General features: G+C 46.4%; 1 protein-coding gene across 2 annotated transcripts in view; it reads left to right on the top strand.

The window, feature by feature from the left end:
• The window catches only part of LOC143291680 (cGMP-dependent protein kinase 1-like), a 207,260-nt gene that overhangs the window by 170,315 nt on the left and 15,307 nt on the right, over positions 1–21,638 (top strand). For both annotated transcript variants that reach the window (XM_076601703.1, XM_076601695.1), the window contains 2 exons: positions 15,591–15,680; positions 17,626–17,767. In XM_076601703.1, the coding sequence (XP_076457818.1) occupies positions 15,591–15,680; positions 17,626–17,767 (232 nt within the window). The remainder of the gene's footprint in view (positions 1–15,590; positions 15,681–17,625; positions 17,768–21,638) is intronic.

Below are 21,638 nucleotides of genomic sequence, written 5' to 3'. Positions count from 1 at the left end.
TCCACCCCGCTGCAACCACGAGGTATCTGCCCTCCACCCCGCTACAACCAGGAGGTATCTCCCCTCCATCCCGCTACAACCACGAGGTATCTCCCCTCCACCCCTCTACAACCAGGAGGTACCTCCCCTCCACCCCTCTACAACCAGGAGGTATCTCCCCTCCACCCCGCTACAACCAGGAGGTATCTCCCCTCCACCCCGCTACAACCACGAGGTATCTCCCCTCCACCCCGCTGCAACCACGAAGTATCTGCCCTCCACCCCGCTACAACCACGAGGTGTCTCCGCGACACAGATTCCACAAAATGTATCACTTTAACCCCTGCTAAACACACACACACACACACACACACACACACACAGATATATATATATATATATATATATATATATATATATATATATGTCTTCATGTCTTAAAACTTCTTAAAAAGCAGCAAATTTTTGCTGCAAAACAGCTTCTTCAGGCAAGGGTACAGAGAGAGAGAGATTTAGTTTGGTAGACTGACAGATAAATAATGGATGCTGTTTCATTTTCCCTGCACAATTTATTCAGAATATGCATTCATGATTTTTTTTCCTCTCTGTAAATCATTCTGAATATGCACTCACATTTATTTGCTCCCTATGAATTATTCAAAATATATTGTTACAAATTTCAACCCCGCAACATATTATTCAGAAAACACTATCACGATATCATCTAATTACAAATTATTGACGAAATTAAGTCAGTAAATTTTCAGTTGTGGAAATTATTCAGAAGTTTCCCCCCTCGCTACGAATCATTCAGAAAATGCTGTCATGGTCTTCACTTTTACAAATTATTCGGAAAATGAAATAATTTTCTTTCCCCGCAACAACCATTCAGAAAATATCACAATTCCAACCCACAACAAATGATTCAGAAAATGTAGTCACGATTGTTTTCCCGTGCCATCTCCTAATGGACTGAAAAGAGTCTGTCCATCTAATGGATTAAAGAGTCTGTCCATCTCCTAATGGACTGAACAGAGTCTGTCCATCTCCTAATGGACTAAAGAGAGTCTGTCCATCTCCAAATGGACTGAAGAGAGTCTGTCCATCTCCTAATGGACAAAAGAGAGTGTCCATCTAATGGATGAAAGAGTCTGTCCATCTCCTAATGGACTGAACAGAGTCTGTCCATCTAATGGACTAAAGAGAGTCTGTCCATCTAATGGATGAAAGAGTCTGTCCATCTCCTAATGAACTAAAGAGAGTCTGTCCATCTCCTAATGGACTAAAGAGAGTCTGTCCATCTAATGGATGAAAGAGTCTGTCCATCTCCTAATGAACTAAAGAGAGTCTGTCCATCTCCTAATGGACTAAAGAGAGTCTGTCCATCTAATGGATGAAAGAGTCTGTCCATCTCCTAATGGACTGAAAAGAGTCTGTCCATCTAATGGATTAAAGAGTCTGTCCATCTCCTAATGGACTAAAGAGAGTCTGTCCATCTAATGGATGAAAGAGTCTGTCCATCTCTTAAAGGACTGAACAGAGTCTGTCCATCTAATGGACTAAAGAGAGTCTGTCCATCTAATGGATGAAAGAGTCTGTCCATCTCCTAATGAACTAAAGAGAGTCTGTCCATCTCCTAATGGATTGAAGAGAGTCTGTCCATCTCCTAATGGATTGAAGAGAGTCTGTCCATCTCCTAATGGAATGAAGGGAGTCTGTCCATCTCCTAATGGACTGAGGAGTCTGTCTGTCTCCTAGTTTTATTGATGAAAGTCCGTCCACCGCCTAATGGATTGAAGAGTCCGTCCATCTTCGAAAGGATTGAAGAGAGTCTGCCATTTGTTAAGAAATGGAGGAGAATTGTCTGCCCATTGCATGATAAATCGAGGAGAATCTGTTCATATCCTCATTGACGGAAGAGAATGTATTTCTACATTTGTAGGTGGAAAACCATTTAACCATCTCCTAAATCTTTTTTTTTTTCGTCCATCTCTGAATAACCAGAGGAGGATCGCAATGAATGAAGGAGAAACTGCCATTTCTGAGAAAGAAAAAAAAAGATTGAGGAGAATAAGTCTACATATCTACCGACAAAGAAATCTATGACCATTCCCTGAATGACATACTGCAGCCACCATAAAAAGATTACGCTTTGTTTCATTGAAAATCCTGTTCGTCCTATTTGTACATTCTTCTTCTTCTTCTTCTTCTTCTTCTTCGTCCACCTTACAGTGTACGGACTTTCATAGAGGGATTAGATTCAATTCTATTTTTCACAAAAATTAGCAGTCTTATATTCATACATAACAGTCCGCGCCATTCTTGTGCAAGCACTGGTCGCTGTGACCTTTTCTGTTTTCTGTGAGCATCTCTGTGACCTTTTCTGTTTCCTGTGAGCATCTCTGTTGCCTTCTTTTGTGTTTCCTGTGAGCGTCTATGTGACCTTTTTTTTCCTGTGAGCATATCTGTGACCTTCTTTTATCTTTCCTGCGAGCATCTCTGTTGCCTTCTTTTTTGTTTCCTGTGAGCATCTCTGTGACCTTTACTCTCTTTTTTTCCCCTGTGAGCATCTCTGTGACCTTCTTTTCTTTTTCCTTGTGAGCATTTCTGTGACCTTCTTTTCTGTTTCCTGTGAGCATCTCTGTTGCCTTCGTTTTTGTTTCCTGTTAGCATCTCTGTTGCCTTCTTTTTTGTTTCCTGTGAGCATCTCTGTGACCTTTACTTTTTTCCCTGTGAGCATTTCTGTGACCTTCTTTTCTTTTTCCTTGTGAGCATCTCTGTGACCTTCTTTTCTGTTTCCTGTGAGCATCTCTGTTGCCTTCTTTTTTGTTTCCTGTTAGCATCTCTGTTGCCTTCTTTTCTCTTTTCTGTGAGCATCTCTGTGACTTTCTTTTCTGTTTCCTGTGAGCATCTCTGTGAGCTTCTTTTTTTTCTTTTTTTCTTGTGAGCATCTCTGTTGCCTTCTCTTCTTCTTTTTTGTTTCCTGTGAGCATCTCTGTTGCCTTCTTTTTTGTTTCCTGTGAGCATCTCCGTTGCCTTCCTTTCTGTTTTCTGTGAGCATCTCTGTTGCCTTCTTTTCTGTTTCCTGTGAGCATCTCTGTGACCTTTGCTTCCTGTGAGCATCTCTGCGACCTTTTTTTTCCCTGTGAGCATCTCTGTGACCTTCTTTTCTGTTTCCTGTGAGCATACCTGCGACCTTCTTTTCTGTTTCCTGTGAGCATCTCTGTTGTCTTCTTTTCTGTTTCCTGTGAGCATCTCTGTCACCTTCTTTTCTATTTCCTGTTGGCATCACTGGCCGATATTTTAAGAGGAGATGAGGAAGGCAGCAGATGTGCATGCACGAGTCGTGATCGATCTGAACCACTCTTGTGGGGTGTGTGGACAGCTCCTCCCTCCCCCTTCTCCTTTAACATAGAAAGTGGTTGAGGGGAAAATGGGGGTGGGGGGGACCATCAGCCACACATGTTGCAACAGCTCCTGCCCCGTCCCTTGGGAGAGAGAGGGGAGAGAGAGAGAGATATGGGCAGAGGCAGATATAAGAGAGTGAGAAAGAGAGACAGAGAGAGGGAGCGAGAGACAAAGAGAGAGAGAATGACGGAGTGATAGACAGGAAGGAGACAATGACAGACAGACAGACAGACAGAGAGAAAGAAAGAAAAGATGAATGGGATGATGGGATGGGGGGTGAATATTGACTCTTAGCCAGGCACGGGCGCGCGCGCGCGTGTGTGTGTGTGTGTGTGTAAACCCACCAACTGACCTCCCCCCCACCCCCTCACTCCACTGTTTCCTTTCTGGTTTTGAAGCTGGTGAATTCCTGCAACCCTCCCCCTCCCCCTCCCTCTCGCCCCTCCTCGCATCTCCCTAAAACTGACATTCACAACTCCTTCCCTCCCATTAATTTTGTTGTGCACGCTGTGTAAAGCCCAAGACTCTTCCCACGCTGTGTAAAGCCCAAGACTCTTCCCACGCTGTGTAAAGCCCAAGACTCTGCCCACGCTGTGTAAAGCCCAAGACTCTGCCCACGCTGTGTAAAGCCCAAGACTCTTCCCATTTGTTGTGCACGCTGTGTAAACCCGTCTCTTCCCATTTGTTTCTGTGCTTGCTGGAGGACTGAGGACCAGCATCCCGCTCCTCACAGCCTGTTCAAACAAGGAACAGGTACGTGAAGGCAGAGCAGCTCAGACAAAAAAAAAGAAAAAAAAGATACAGAATGTATGGAAAAGAGAAAAAGAAGCTGAAGAAACAATGTGAGACAGGCACTAAAAAAAGGGGGAAGAAAAACAAGGCCACAGCTGTCCAGTTTATTTTCAACGAAGTTTCCACTTTAGCCAGTTGTGGGCATTGATCTGATGAGAGTGCAAAGACAGGGAAAGTGGAAAGACAGAGACAGTGGAAGGACGAGACAGTGGAAAGACATAGAAAGTGGAAGGACAGAGACAGTGGAAAGACAGATAGTGGAAGGACAGAGAAATTGGAAGACAGAGACAGTGGAAAGACAGAGACAGTGGAAGGAGAGAGACAGTGGAAAGACAGAGACAGTGAAAGGTCAGAGACAGTGGAAAGACAGAGACAGTGGAAAGACGGAGACAGTGGAAGGTCAGAGACAGTGGAAAGACAGAGAAAGTGGAAGGAAAGAAACAGTGGAAGGTCAGAGACAGTGGAAAGACAGAGACAGTGGAAGGAAAGAAACAGTGGAAGGTCAGAGACAGTGGAAAGACAGAGACAGTGGAAAGACGGAGACAGTGGAAGGTCAGAGACAGTGGAAAGACAGAGACAGTGGAAGGAAAGAAACAGTGGAAGGGCAGAGACAGTGGAAAGACAGAGACAGTGGAAGGAAAGAAACAGTGGAAGGGCAGAGACAGTGGAAAGACAGAAACAGTGGAAAGATAGAGACAGTGGAAGGAGAGGAACAGTGGAAGGTCAGAGACAGTGGAAGGTCAGAGACAGAGCAAAGACAGAGACTGCCGAAAGACAGGAAAAGTGGAACGACAGAGAAATTGGAAAGACAGAGACATCAGTAAGTCAGTACATCGGTTCATTGGTACATCAATACATCAGTACACGGGTACTTCAGTATATCGGCACATCAACCACACCACACGCCACCCCTTCCTCTGTGAATATTGCTCACCCCCCCCCCCACCCCTCCTCCCCACAACACCAGCGACACAAGAAAGGTCCCAATACATCCAACAACAAACGCAACAACAATAAAACGATAACAACGACAACAACAGCAAGAATAAAACGGTAACAACAACAACAATAATAAAACGATAACAATAATAAAACGACGACAACAACAACAAGAATAAAACGATAACAACAACAACAGCAACAATAATAAAACGACAACAACAACAACAAGAATAAAACGATAACAACAACAACAGCAACAATAATAAAACGATAACAACAACAAGAACAACAACAATTAAATGATAACAACAACAACAACAATAAAACGATAACAACAACAAGACAAATGACACCAGTCGCAGAAACAACAAGAAAAGTGTCCATGTACTGAAACACTGAGATGGTTGGAAGCTGTCCGGGTGTGTGGGGGGGAATGGGGGGGGCAGAGAGAGGTAGGGGGAGAAGCTGATTTGTGTGTCTGGTCTGGAGAGATCTTTTACTGCCTGTCTGTTTCTTCATGCATCAAGATGTTAGGGGGTAGGGGTGTATGGGGGTACTGGTCCCATCAACAGGCAACATGTCGTCACAGCACTCTGTATCACGATGTATGCTATGCACTGTATCACGATGTATGTTATGGGAAATGGCCAACAGACATGTCACAGCACTCTGTATCACGATGTATGCTATGCACTGTATCACGATGTATGTTATCCACTGTACCACGATGTTTGTTATGGGAAATGGCCAACAGACATGTCGTCACAGCACTCTGTATCACGATGTATTTTATGGAGAAATGGCCAACAGACATGTCGTCACAGTGCTCTGTATCACGATATATGTTATGCACTGTATCACGATGTATGTTATCGAGAAATGGCCAACAGACATGTCGTCACAGTGCTCTGTATCACGATATATGTTATGTACTGTATCACGATGTATGTTATCGGGAAATGGCCAACAGACATGTCGTCACAGTGCTCTGTATCACGATGTATGTTATCGGGAAATGGCCAACAGACATGTCGTCACAGTGCTCTGTATCACGATGTATGTTATCGGGAAATGGCCAACAGACATGTCGTCACAGTGCTCTGTATCACGATGTATGTTATCGGGAAATGGCCAACAGACATGTCGTCACAGTGCTCTGTATCACGATGTATGTTATCGGGAAATGGCCAACAGACATGTCGTCACAGTGCTCTGTATCACGATGTATGTTATCGGGAAATGGCCAACAGACATGTCGTCACAGTGCTCTGTATCACGATGTATGTTATCGGGAAATGGCCAACAGACATGTCGTCACAGTGCTCTGTATCACGATGTATGTTATCGGGAAATGGCCAACAGACATGTCGTCACAGTGCTCTGTATCACGATGTATATTCAGACCCTGCCACCAGTTCCGGGAAACCTGTCTCTACAAGATGGAATGTTTTGGGGAATCGGTGTTCCAAATGAGAAGAAGAAGGAACAAAATATGTAAATCAATGAATCAATCTGTCAATCAATCACTCTCAATCAACCAATCAATCAATATGCACCCAGAAATCAGATTACGTTACGGATAAACAGAATAATACATTGTATAAATCATGAAATCAGCAGGAAAGTCATTGAGAATATGAAGTTGGAAAAGCAATGATGTGACAAAACTGTTTCGTAATTTCACGCTTTGTCAGAGAACTGAATGCCATTGTTGCCTTCAGGCGATTCAGTGGGAAGGCTTGAACATTTCTTGCAGTATTTCCGCACAACCCCTCGCTGAGGTGCCGGCGTCCTCAGAATCGAGAGAATTTTCCGTTTCTTCAGTCAGTCTTGGCTGGGTCGTACGTAATACACACAAAAAATATCAATTTTTATTGAACCTGAGCAGTTACAAGTAACCAAAAATAATACTGAAAACTAAAAATCACGTTATTGAAAATAGCATTGTGTACTCATTTGTTGTGAAAGGGTTCGGTTTTTGTTCCTTTCTTTAAAGAATTATTTTTGATGCGATTTTTTCTTTCTGTCGTGTCATTTGTTTTAGTAATTCAGGAAGCACAATTCAGTTTTCCATGTCAGCTTGTTTGTTTGAGAGCGTAGCAACGGACATTATGTTTACATGTACTTTTCATGTATGACCACTGTGATGCTGAGCCAGGTGTCTGAACAGGTGACACTACACAGGACATGTGAAACAACACAGGACAGGTGATTCCATGACTCCACACAGGACAGGTGACACCACACAGGACATGTGAAACAACACAGGACAGGTGATTCCATGACTCCACACAGGACAGGTGACACCACACAGGACATGTGAAACAACACAGGACAGGTGATTCCATGATTCCACACAGAACAGGTGACTGGTGACTCCATGACTCCACACAGGACAGGTGACTCCATGACTCCACACAGGACAGGTGATTCCATGACACCACACAGGACAGGTGACTGGTGACTCCATGACTCCAGGTGACTGCACACAGGACAGGTGACACCACACAGGACAGGTGACACCACACAGGTGAATCCACACAGGACAGGTGACTCCACACAGGTGACTCCACACAGGACAGGTGACACCACACAGGACAGGTGGCATCACAGGACAGGTGACTCCACCCAGGACAGATGACTCCACACAGGACAGATGACTCCACACAGATGACTCCACACAGGACATGTGACTCCACACAGGACAGATGACTCCACACAGGTGACTCCACACAGGACAGATGACTCCACACAGGTGACTCCACACAGGACAGGTGACTCCACACAGGACAGGACAGATGACTCCACACAGGACAGGACAGGTGACTCCACACAGGACAGATGACTCCACACAGGACAGGACAGATAACTCCACACAGGTGACTCCACACAGGACAGGTGACACCACACAGGACAGGACAGATGACTCCACACAGATGACACCATACAGAACAGATGACTCCACACAGGAACGGTGACACCACACAGAACAGGTGACACCACACAGGACAGGTTACACCACACAGGTGACTCCAGGCAGGACAGGTGACTCCACACAGGACAGGTGACTCCACACAGGACAGGTTACACCACACAGGACCGGTGACACCACACAGGTGATACCACACAGGATAGGTGACTCCACACAGGACAGGTTTCACCACACAGATGACTCCACACAGGACAGGTGACTCCACACAGGACCGGTGACACCACACAGGTGACACCACACAGGACAGGTGACTCTACATAGGACAGGTGACACTACACAGGACAGGTGACACCACACAGGACAGGTGACTACATAGGACAGGTGACTCTACACACGACAGGTGACATCACAGGACAGGTGAATCTGAACCGGTAACTCCAGACAGGACACGTAACATCACAGGACAGGTGAATCTGAACCGGTAACACCACACAGGACAGGTGAATCTAGACCGGTAACACCACACAGGACATGTGAATCTGAACGGGTAACACCAGACATGACACGTGACATCACAGGACAGGTGAATCTGAACCGGTAACACCACAAAGGACAGGTGAATCTGAACGGGTGAACTATATGAAGGAAGAATGGGAGTGGGATGGAGGGAGATGTCACACCAGACCTGCTGGGATTGACATGAAATCACATAGTGAAGGACAAACAGGAAGATAATTGAACACACAATACTTTGTAGTCTCCACTAAGAGAAAATCATTTGTGAACTAATTATCTATGAATAAAGAAGACAGCTGCCTGAAGGACTTGGTGATGGATTAACACTGAGCTGACTGAGAGGGACCGACGAAGAAACGAAGAGAATGAAACCACAGCCACAGCAAGAGAGGCAAAGCCTTTGTAACTCACTTGTGATGTGCGCTTTATCGGGTAAAGGAATCATGAGAAATGATACTAGAGATTGTTGAAACTGTGTTCTTTATTAGATATTATTAAGCATGGGGTAGAAAAAAGGTGTCTTAATGGATTCGAGCAATGCATATTCGAGTCGAAAGCAAGCAGACCTGCTCACTGTGCTAAAGTGCATCTGCCAACAAGGAACCAAAATTAGTATGTAAGCTTATGTTTTAAGCGCAATCATTTGATTACTATATTCGGGGTGATAACACCGTAAAGTCATATTATTTTTGCGAAAAAGAAAAAAACATGTCATGCTGTCTTCAGACCCAAACATACGTTCCGGCAACTGGGGTTTTCTGGATCCGGAGCATCAAGGAAACAAACCGTCCATGATCCGAAAATACAGCTTAATCCGGAAGACTTACAATCTATGTATGTGTTAATCAACTTAATGGTATGACTGTGAAGATTTTTTCCCACTGTCTTCCTTCTGTATTTGGTATTGGCAGACAAATGTTTCCAGAGAAAATAAATTTATTAATGTTTACCAGGGACACACACACAAAGACAGACAGACAGACACTCAGACAACTATAATAATAATGAATAATAATAATAATAACAATAATACACACGGGGTTATAACGTAGACTCAGTTTGTTTACACAAGTGAGTCACAAACGTCACATGGAAACCATTGGGGAGAATGAGATTCAGCTGGGGAAGACATTGGAACCAGGGAAGGTTCAATGTTACTCCCCATTCAGTTGTTCACCTACTTCTTTAATCACTTTAATATGCTACACGTCTTCCCAGTGTTTGCTGGGCTCTCAAGGCCTGACCAGTGCGTTGGGTGTATCGTTGATCAGACCTCTGCTGCCCCCACTCCTCACTCCACCCCATTCAGTTTTTCAGCGGATGTGATGTGGGGTATTTGGATCTGTCCACACGCTTTGACGGCTCCTTGAAACTGGAACAGGGAGGGAAGTGGAGGCTGACACAGAACGACGTGGATACGGGAGCCAACAGGGGAGAGTGGGGGGGGGGGGGAAGGTGGGGGAAGGGGATGTGGGGGCCTTTATACTGATGGACGGAAGCGCCCTCGTCAGACCCTCCAGAGAGTCAGTGACCTTGTGCCATGATGGCGGATGGCGCGCACACAGGGTGAGAGGTGTCCATAAAGCTGTCAGCTGGGCCACGCCAGCGCTCGGCAGCAAAGTGCGGGGACAGGGGGAGCTGTAACAGTGGCGACAGGGGAGCTGTAACATGGTGTGGGGACAGGGGGAGCTGTAACATGGTGTGGTGACAGGGGGAGCTGTAACAGTGGTCACAAGGGGAGCTGTAACAGTGGTCACAAGGGGAGCTGTAACATGGTGTGGGGACAAGGGGAGCTGTAACAAGGAGCTGTAACATGGTGTGGGACAAGGGGAGCTGTAACAAGGAGCTGTAACATGGTGTGGGACAAGGGAGCTGTAACATGGTGTGGGGACAAGGGGAGCTGTAACAGAGGTGACTAAGGGAGCTGTAACGTGGTGTGGGGACAGGGGGAGCTGTAACATGGTGTGGGACAAGGGGAGCTGTAACAAGGAGCTGTAACATGGTGTGCGACAAGGGAGCTGTAACATGGTGTGGGGACAAGGGGAGCTGTAACAAGGAGCTGTAACATGGTGTGGGAACAAGGGAGCTGTAACATGGTGTGGGGACAAATGGAGCTGTAACATGGTGTGGGGACAAGGGGAGCTGTAACAAGGAGCTGTAACATGGTGTGGGGACAGGGGGAGCTGTAACATGGTGTGGGGACAAGGGGAGCTGTAACAGAGGTGACTAAGGGAGCTGTAACGTGGTGTGGGGACAGGGGGAGCTGTAACATGGTGTGGGACAAGGGAGCTGTAACATGGTGTGGGGACAAGGGGAGCTGTAACATGGAGCTGTAACATGGTGTGGGAACAAGGGAGCTGTAACATGGTGTGGGACAAGGGAGCTGTAACATGGTGTGGGGACAAGGGGAGCTGTAACATGGTGTGGGAACAAGGGAGCTGTAACATGGTGTGGGGACAAGTGGAGCTGTAACATGGTGTGGGGACAAGGGGAGCTGTAACAAGGAGCTGTAACATGGTGTGGGGACAAGTGGAGCTGTAACATGGTGTGGGGACAAGGGGAGCTGTAACAAGGAGCTGTAACATGGTGAGGGGACAAGAGGAGCTGCAACACTCCATGGGCTGAACTCACTACACAGCGGATGGAAAGCCTGATGAAAGAAGATGGGTGGGTTGTGTGGGTGGGGGAAGGGGCGGCTGTGCTTGTTCGAGGTGGTGGTGGTTGAAGGTCGGTGGTGGAAAAGGTGGAGGTCTATGTGAGAAAAATGTGTGCGTGTGTGTGTGTGTGTGTGTGTGTGTGTGTGTGTGTAAATATTTCTATTTGTCTGTCGGTCCTAAACTGGTTTGTTTGTGCTCACGCATGTGCGTGTGTGCATGCGAGTTTGTGGTGGAAGTGCGTGCAAGGGCGCACGTCTGTGTGTGCGTGCACGCGCACGCACGCGCTTGATAAAGTATAATAGTTTGCATATTCGCTAGGACGGCGTCGTAATGTGGAGGTTGACAAGAAACAGAGAGAGGTGTGACCGCCTTGTGTGGAGACGGCTGTCATCCTGATCGCTGGCTTCTGCACTAGTTCTCTTCTGCTGGAAATACTTCTTTACCTCCTCCTCCTCCTCTTCCTCCTCCTCCTCTTCCTCCTCCTCCTACTCCTTATAATCATCATCACCATTTTCTTCTTCTTCTTGAAGCATAATACCTAACTCCAGTCGGGGTGTTTGTGGTCATGGACCCAACTGACCGTAACTCTGCCAACTTTTTTCCTTGCACCCTGAAGGCCTGACCAGTTAGACTTCGCAAAGGTCAGGCATCTGCTCCTTTCTTTTGAAGCAGATGCAGTGGAGCGTATATGGATCAGTCAGCACGCTTTGACACACCCATGAAACTCAAACTGAAACTAATGCTACACTATCTATCACATCACAGAACTGAACTGATCACATTACGCCATTTTTTTCTGATTTGTTTGATCCTTTTTCTTGCCCAACGATATGGATACTGTCGTACGTCCAGGTCTACTTCTGTGCGCTTTCGCTGTGGAAGAAGACAACAAAAGCCCTTTCAATAACTGACTTTTGCTGACAAATTTTAAACTGACCCTCTAGCCTCACAATAGAAGTTGTAGCAGTTACAATTGATCTTCAGTTGCTTTTTTGCAGAGACGAGCTGAAACAGAAGAATGTAACTGGGGGGTGGGGGGGTGTCAAAAGGACTGCTTCAAACCGAAGCCAGCTCAGAACTCTGGCGTGGGACAATGGGATGCCTCTCGTGCCGCTCTTGACATCAAGGTGTCAAGCTAAAAGGAAAACCAGCTTGTCGACAAATTAGTTTGCAAGTGATTTTTCTCTTTGAAAATCTCAAGTTCTGCGATGATCTCAAGTCCTTAGAACAATGAAACACGACGAACTCAAGAGCCAGTCTTAAATATAAAACACGACCTTAAAAAACAAGGCCGTTTTGCGATGAATCACCTGAACAAATAAAGTGTGCAAACACGTCGCTTCACGTCTTGTCAACATTGCAAACACGTCGCTTCATATCTTGTCAGCATTGCAAACACGTCGCTTCACGTCTTGTCAGCAGTACAAACACGTCATTTCACGTCTTGTCAGCATTAGCAAACACGTCGCTTCACGTCTTGCCAGCATTGTGCAAACACGTCGCTTCACGTCTTGTCAGCACTGTGCAAACATGTCGCTTCACGTCTTGTCAGCATTGTGCAAACACGTCGCTTCACGTCTTGTTAGCATTAAGCAAACACGTCGCTTCACGTCTTGTCAGTATTGTGCAAACGCGTCATTTCACGTCTTGTCAGCACTATGCAAGCATGTCGCTCCACGCCTTGTCAGCACTGTGCAAACACGTCGCTTCACGTTTTCTCAGCACTATGCAGACATGTCGCTTCACGTCTTGTCAGCATTGTGCAAACACGTCGCTTCACGTCTTGTCAGCATTGTGCAAACACGTCGCTTCACGTCTTGTCAGCACTGTGCAAACACGTCGCTTCACGTCTTGTTAGCATTGTGCGAACACGTCGCTTCACGTTTGGCAGCATTGTGCAAACACGTTGTTTACGTCTTGTTAGCATTGTGCAAACATGTCGCTTCACGTTTCACGTATTGTCAGCATTGGGCGAACACGTCGCTTCACGTCTTGTCAGTATTGTGCAAACACGTCGTTTCGCGTCTCTGTGGTCATCAGTCAACATGGGAAAGCGGCAGGGAATTGGTGGTGCCAGAGTGGGAAGGGGAATGACTCTGGCGATACATCAGTCTGGGTAAAACGCCCTCTGTTCCACCGAGGTTGAAAGGAATCTGTGTGTAAAGCTAGGGACCTGAAATCCGAGAGTTTACTTTTAATATGGCCAACTTTGATCCTGAGGATCTGTAAGATTGGAACTGTAGAGGTCCACACACCCAGCCTGCGCTGTGTCTGCCTGTTAGACAGTACGAACACACCCAGCATATTTCCAAGACCATAGTCCTCAACAACTTGAACTTAAAAGTCAGCCAGGAGGTGGTAACTCCACCGCTCAAGACAGAGAAAGCAGTTTGTGCAGAAGCTGCAGCAGAAGATAACGTCATGCAGTCCAAGCTAGGAGGCATGAACTGAGATTCAATGGTGAAGGTCTACTGTGTGGGTGGGTGTGGCTGTATGGTTTGGGTGAGAGGTGTGTAAGATACCAATGTTCCGCAGCTAGGAGAATCAGGGAGCAAGAGGGTGGAGGAAGGAGAGGGTGTGGGGGTGGAGCGATAGACAGTAGGACAACTTGCTGCCCTTTAAACCAGTGACCACATCGTTCAGACAATAGGACAACTTGCTGCCCTTTAAACCAGTGACCACATCGTTCAGACAATAGGACAACTCGATGCCCTTTAAACCAGTGACCACATCGTTCAGACAATAGAACAACTCACTGCCGTTTAAACCAGTGACCACATCGTTCAGATAATAGGACAACTTGCTGCCCTTTAAGCCAGTGACCACATCGTTCAGACAATAGGACAACTCGATGCCCTTTAAACCAGTGACCACATCGTTCAGACAATAGGACAACTCATTGCCCTTTAAACCAGTGACCACATCGTTCAGACAATAGGACAACTTGCTGCCCTTTAAGCCAATGACCACATCGTTCAGACAATAGGACAACTCATTGCCGTTTAAACCAGTGACCACATCGTTCAGACAATAGGACAACTTGCTGCCCTTTAAGCCAGTGACCACATCGTTCAAACAATAGGACAACTCGATGCCCTTTAAACCAGTGACCACATCGTTCAGACAATAGGACAACTCACTGCCCTTTAAACCAGTGACCACATCGTTCAGACAATAGGACAACTCACTGCCCTTTAAACCAGTGACCACATCGTTCAGACAATAGGACAACTCACTGCCCTTTAAACCAGTGACCACATCGTTCAGACAATAGGACAACTTGCTGCCCTTTAAGCCAGTGACCACATCGTTCAGACAATAGGACAACTCATTGCCGTGTAAACCAGTGACCACATCGTTCAGACAATAGGACAACTTCCTGCCCTTTAAGCCAGTGACCACATCGTTCAGACAATAGGACAACTCATTGCCGTGTAAACCAGTGACCACATCGTTCAGACAATAGGACAACTCATTGCCGTTTAAACCAGTGACCACATCGTTTAGAGAACAGGACACCTTGCTTTCCTTTAAACTTCTTCTTCTTCTCTTCTTCTTCTTCTTCTTCTTCTTCTTTGTCACCCATGCTTGACCTGATTTGTGGTGGCGTGGGAAAAAACCCGCCATTTGCCGAACGACCCAACACGACGTGCACAGACTCCATTCCTCACTCCTACCCTGATGCGGAGCCGTTATCCATAGCTGCTCTGTAACGGGGAAGACAAAAAAGAAAGGGGGGTGATTCAGGGGGTAAGGCTGATGGCGGGAAGATAACTGTGCTGTTTGGGGGAGGGGGTACAAAGTAAAGGAGAAGGGAAAGGAAGGGAGTTAAGTTGGGGAGAAGGCTGGTGGCGAGGGGAATTTGGTGGGGGGGGGGGTCTGATGGATGACGACTTGATCACGTGGCTACAGAACTTCCGCCTGCGACGTGTGATGTATCTCTGACCTGGAGGCTGTATTGCTGTTAACCCTTACTGCCTTGGCTTCCACGGGGACACCGCTTGGCTGTGTTGCTGTTAACCCTTTGCTGCCTTGGCTTCTACAGGGACACCACTTCACTGTCAAAGAAACATCGTAGAAATACGTGTATACACATGTGTGTGTTACCTATGATACCGGATAATTAGGGACATGAAATACGTGTACATATGTGTGTTACAGATTATACCGCACATTGTGGACAGGAAATACGTGTACGTGTGTGTGTGTGTGTGTGTGTGTGTGTGTGTGTGTTTTGCGTGTGTGTGTGTGGTGTGTGTGTGTGGTGTGTGTGTGTGTGTGTGTGTGTGTGTGTTTTGCGTGTGTGTGTGTGGTGTGTGTCTGTGGTGTGTGTGTGTGTGTGTGTGTGTGTGTGTGTGTTACAGATTATACCGCACATTCAGGGACAGGAAATACGTGTACATGCTGATGGAGGCTTGTCTTGGTGGTGAGCTGTGGACCATTCTTCGGGACAGGTATGTAGGACTGCAGATCCATCTCTCTCTCTCTCTCTCTCTCTCTCTCTCTCTCTCTCTCTCTCTCTCTCTCTCTCTCTCTCTCTCTCTCTCTCTCTCTCTCTCTGCCTATCCCATTTTTTGCATAAACATGATGATACACAAGACGGTAACCCGCTCACGAGTGACGGGCATCGTTTGGAAAGACGTGGAGATGATGAGATGGACCTGAACGTGTCAGCGATAAAGTTCTCCCACATGATACACACAGTTCTTCGTGTTGTCAACGACCGTGTGCACGTTGAGATCTGAGATTTTACTTTGTGATGTCTTCACCGTCCTTTGTTTTATACTGTCACTTGTTAAAGAAAATTCAGTGTGTGTGTGTGTGTGTGTGTGTGTGTGTGTGTGTGTGTGTGCGTGCGTGCGTGCGTGCGTGCGTGCGTGCGTGTGTGTGTGTGTGTGTGTGTGTGTGTGTGTGTGTGTGTGTGTGTTCTTTTGAGGTTAGAAAACGTTGATTTCATAATTTTAAGTTTTATAGTTTCATTCAAATTTGTGGTAAATGCAATGGTAGTAAGTGGTTGGTGTGTAGCCATGAACGGCTGCAGTACACGGCTGTTGAAAGACAGCATTGCTGTCTGAACACATTCTCAACCACAGTCACAGTTGGTTTTTCTCTTTCCCTTCGTGGGTCACATTGAATCATGTTGAAAACAACAGGCACACACAGACAAGACAAGAAATACAAGACCACTTTATCACATCACTTTATGAGACTGAACAAGTCTGTTTCCGCGCTTTTGATGTGTGTGTGTGTGTGTGTGTGTGTGTGTATCACACTGCACCTATCACTGAACCTATCGTCACCTCTCTCCCTTCATCCCATATCCCATGGTGTATACACACACACACACACACACACACACACACACACACACACACACACACACACACACCATGGTATTGCTGAACACTGCACCTATCACACTGCACCTATCACACTTCACCTAGCACACTGCACCTATCACACTTCACCTATCACACTGACCTATCACACTATCACACTGCACCTATCACTGCACCTATCACACTGCACCTATCACTTCACCTATCACACTTCACCTATCACTGCACCTATCACACTGCACCTATCACACTTCACCTAGCACTGCACCTATCACACTGCACCTATCACACTGCACCTATCACTGCACCTATCACACTGCACCTATCACACTGCACCTATCACTTCACCTATCACTGCACCTATCACACTGCACATATCACACTGCACCTATCACTTCACCTACCACACTGCACCTATCACACTTCACCTATCACACTTCACCTATCACTGCACCTATCACACCGCACCTATCACACTTCACCTATCACTGCACCTATCACTGCACCTATCACACTGCACTTATCACACTGCACCTATCACTGCACCTATCACACTTCACCTATCACACTGCACCTATAACACTGAACCTATCACACTTCACCTATCACTGCGCCTATCACATTTCACCTATCACACCGCACCTATCACACTTCACCTATCACACTGCACCTATCACTGCACCTATAACGCTGCGCCTATTACACTTCACCTATCACACTGCACCTATCACTGCACCTATCACACCTGCACCTATCACACCTGCACCTATCACTGCACCTATCACTGCACCTATCACACTTCACCTATCACACTGCACCTATCACTGCACCTATAACACTGCACATATCACACTTCACCTATCACACTGCACCTATCACTGCACCTATCACACTGCACCTATCACACTTCACCTATCACACTGCGCCTATCACACTGCGCCTATCACACTGCACCTATCGCACTGCGCCTATCACACTGCACCTATCATCACCTCTCTCCCTTCATCCCATGGTATTTCTGTACACTCACATCACATGGCTGGGCGTGGCTGTTCTTCAGGGGGAACTTTGACGACCTGACGGCTCGGTTTTGCGTGGCCAGCGTGATCGAAGCCTTTCAGTATCTACACGGCAAGGGCATCATCTACAGGGACCTCAAGCCCGAGAACCTCCTGCTGGACGCCAGGGGATACGTCAAACTGGTAGGCCTCCCTCAGTGTTCCTGTCACGTCAAACTGGTAGGCCTCCCTCAGTGTTACTGTCACGTCAAACTGGTAGGCCTCCCTCAGTGTTACTGTCACGTCAAACTGGTAGGCCTCCCTTAGTGTTACTGTCACGTCAAACTGGTAGGCCTCCCTCAGTGTTCCTGTCACGTCAAACTGGTAGGCCTCCCTCATTGTTCCTGTCACGTCAAACTGGTAGGCCTCCCTCAGTGTTACTGTCACGTCAAACTGGTAGGCCTCCCTCAGTGTTACTGTCACGTCAAACTGGTAGGCCTCCCTCAGTGTTACTGTCACGTCAAACTGGTAGGCCTCCCTCAGTGTTACTGTCACGTCAAACTGGTAGGCCTCCCTCAGTGTTACTGTCACATCAAACTGGTAGGCGTCCCTCAGTGTTCCTGTCACGTCAAACTGGTAGGCCTCCATGTGATCAACACTGAGAGTGATCACCACTGTAAGTGATCAGCATTGTCACTGTGAGTGATCAACACTGCGAGTGATCGACATTGTCACTGTTAGTGATCAACACTGTGAATGATCAATATTGTCACTGTGAGTGATCAACACTGTGAGTGATCGACACTGAGTGATCGACATTGTCACTGTGAGTGATCAACACTGTGAGTGATCGACACTGTGAGTGATCGACATTGTCACTGTGAGTGATCAACACTGTGAGTGATCAACACTGTCACTGTGAATGATCAGCACTGTGAGTGATCAACATTGTCACTGTGAGTGATCAACACTTTGAATGATCAACACTGTGAGTGATCGACATTGTTACTGTGAGTGATCAACACTTTGAATGATCAACACTGTGAGTGATCGACATTGTCACTGTGAGTGATCAACACTGTCACTGTGAGTGATCAACATTGTCATTGTCAGCGATCAACACTGTCACTGTGAGTGATCAACACTGTGAGTGATCGACATTGTCACTGTGAGTGATCAATACTGTCACCGTGAGTGATCAACACAGTGAGTGATCAACACTGTCACTGTGAGTGATCAACACTGTGAGTGATCACAATTGTCACTGTGAGTGATCAACAGTGTCACTGTGGGTGATCAACTATGTGAGTGATCAACATTGTCACTGTGAGTGATCACCCCCGAGAGTGGTCAACATTGTCACTGTGAGTGATCAACACTGAGTGATCAACACTGTGAGTGATCAACACTGTCACTGTGACTGATCAACACTGTGAGTGATCAACACTGTCACTGTGAGTGATCAACACTGTGAGTGATCAACACTGTCACTGTGACTGATCAACACTGTGAGTGATCAACACTGTCACTGTGAGTGATCAACACTGTAAGTGATCAACACTGTGAGTGATCAACATTGTCACTGTGAGTGATCAACACTGAGAGTGATCAAAATTGTCACTGTGAGTGATCAACACTGAGAGTGATCAACACTGTGAGTGATCGACATTGTCTCTGTGATTGATCAACACTGTGAGTGATCAACATTGTCACTGTGAGTGATCAACACTGTGAGTGATCAACATTGTCACTGTGAGTGATCAACACTGTGAGTGATCAACATTGTCACTGTGAGTGATCAACACTGTGAGTGATCAACACTGTCACTGTGGGTGATCAACACTGTTACTGTGAGTGATTAACACTGTCACTGTGAGTGATCAACACTATGAGTGATCAACATTGTCACTGTGAGTGATCAACACTGTCACTGTGAGTGATCAACACTGTGGGTGATCAACATTGTCACTGTGGGTGATCAGCACTGTGAGTGATCAACACTGTCACTGTGAGTGATCAGCACTGTGAGTGATCAACACTGTCACTGTGAGTGATCAGCACTGTCACTGTGGGTGATCAACACTGTCAGTGATCAGCACTGTGAGTGATCAACACTGTCACTGTGGGTGATCAATACTGTCACCGTGAGTGATCACCATTGTGAGTGATCAACATTGTCACTGTGAGTGGTCAACATTGTCACCGTGAGTGATCAGCAATGTCACCGTGAGTGATCAACATTGTCACTGTGAGTGATGTGAGTGATCAACATTGCCACTGTGAGTGATCAACACTGTAGCTCTACACGCATTATGTTGGTCCTTTGAGTCTGAGGGCAAGAAATTTGGGTGGAACAAAAGTTGGAGGTTTACAACTCCATAGAGTTGTCAGTCTGTCTATTAAACCACATAGAGAATGTGCACAGATCGTGAGAACCACAGCAAGAAAAAAAAGATACAAGAAAAGAAATATGTCTTCCTCTGGACGATCTTTTCTCCGTTTTTGTTGTCTTTGGTTTGGGTTTTGTTGTTGTTGTTGTTTGTTTTGAGGTCGGGGGGGTGGAGGGGTGAGGGGTTATAGCCCGCTTACTTCACTCACCGCCACCATTTCCGTCACGTTACTTTTTGTTTTTAAATCCCTTCTTTAATCCTCTGTCCCATCTTATGTCCCTCCATTACACCATCCCCCATCTCCTTCCCTTACACCCTTCCCTTATCCCCTCTTCTCTTACCCCCTCCCCCATTCCCCCCTTATCCCCTGCCCCATCCCCTTCCCTTATCCCCGCCTCTTATCCCTCCTTATCCCCTCTCCTTATCCCTCCTTATCCACTTCCCTCCCCATCCCCTTCCCCATCCCCTTCCCTTATCCCCTTCCCTTATCCCCTCCCCTTATCCCTCCTTATCCACTTCCCTTCCCTTCCCCATCCCCTTCCCCTTCCCTTATCCCCTTCCCTCCCCTCCCCTTACCCCCTTCCCCATCCCCTTCCCTTATCACATCCACCAAAATGCAACCATCCTTCATTGTGATTTGTGATGGTTGTAGTTGTAACCATCCTTCATTGTGTTTTGTGCTGGTTGTAGTTGTAACCATCCTTCATTGTGATTTGTGCTTGTAGTTGTAACCACCCTTCGTTGTGATTTGTGCTGGTTGTAGTTGTAACCATCCTTCATTGTGATTTGTGATGGTTGTAGTTGTAACCACCCTTCATTGTGATTTGTGCTGGTTGTAGTTGTAACCATCCTTCATTGTGATTTGTGATGGTTGTAGTTGTAACCACCCTTCATTGTGATTTATGCTGGTTGTAGTTGTAACCATCCTTCATTGTGATTTGTGATGGTTGTAGTTGTAACCACCCTTCATTGTGATTTGTGATGGTTGTAGTTGTAACCATCCTTCATTGTGATTTGTGCTGGTTGTAGTTGTAACCATCCTTCATTGTGATTTGTGATGGTTGTAGTTGTAACCACCCTTCATTGTGTTGTGCGCTGGTTGTAGTTGTAACCACCCTTCATTGTGATTTGTGCTGGTTGTAGTTGTAACCACCCTTCATTGTGTTGTGCGCTGGTTGTAGTTGTAACCATCCTTATTGTGATTTGTGCTGGTTGTAGTTGTAACCATCCTTATTGTGATTTGTGCTGGTTGTCGTGAGTGCTACACTGGTCAGGTACAGTGCTGAATCTGGTGTTTGTGTAACGAGATTTGATCCATAAAAGGTAACTGCTATTTATGACATCTTATATACAGTTCATTTTCGAATCACCACTCGTTATATGTTATGCTTGTTGCAGTTGGAAAAACCACGCATTGTGTGCTGTGATTGTTATAGCAATGACTACACATTGTGTTACATGTCTGCTACATGACTTTGCCTTGATGAGTCAAGGTCTGTGTATCTGTTTGCTGGTCCTCCGAGCCCAGTAGGGTGTGACTGCGTTGTGCTGTCCCCTCTTCTGCACCGTTCTCTTGACATCACCACCACACCGCTCAGCCAGTCCCCACACACATGTGTGTGTGGCGGGGGGGGGGGGGGAGGGGATGTGTGTGTTTGTGTGTTTGTGTGTCTGTGTGTCTGTAT

The sequence above is a fragment of the Babylonia areolata genome, chromosome 1 (assembly GCF_041734735.1).
Source record: "Babylonia areolata isolate BAREFJ2019XMU chromosome 1, ASM4173473v1, whole genome shotgun sequence".
Lineage (NCBI taxonomy): Eukaryota > Metazoa > Mollusca > Gastropoda > Neogastropoda > Buccinidae > Babylonia > Babylonia areolata.
Note: the sequence above shows the minus strand (reverse complement) of the source record. Positions and strands in the feature narration are given on the sequence as shown.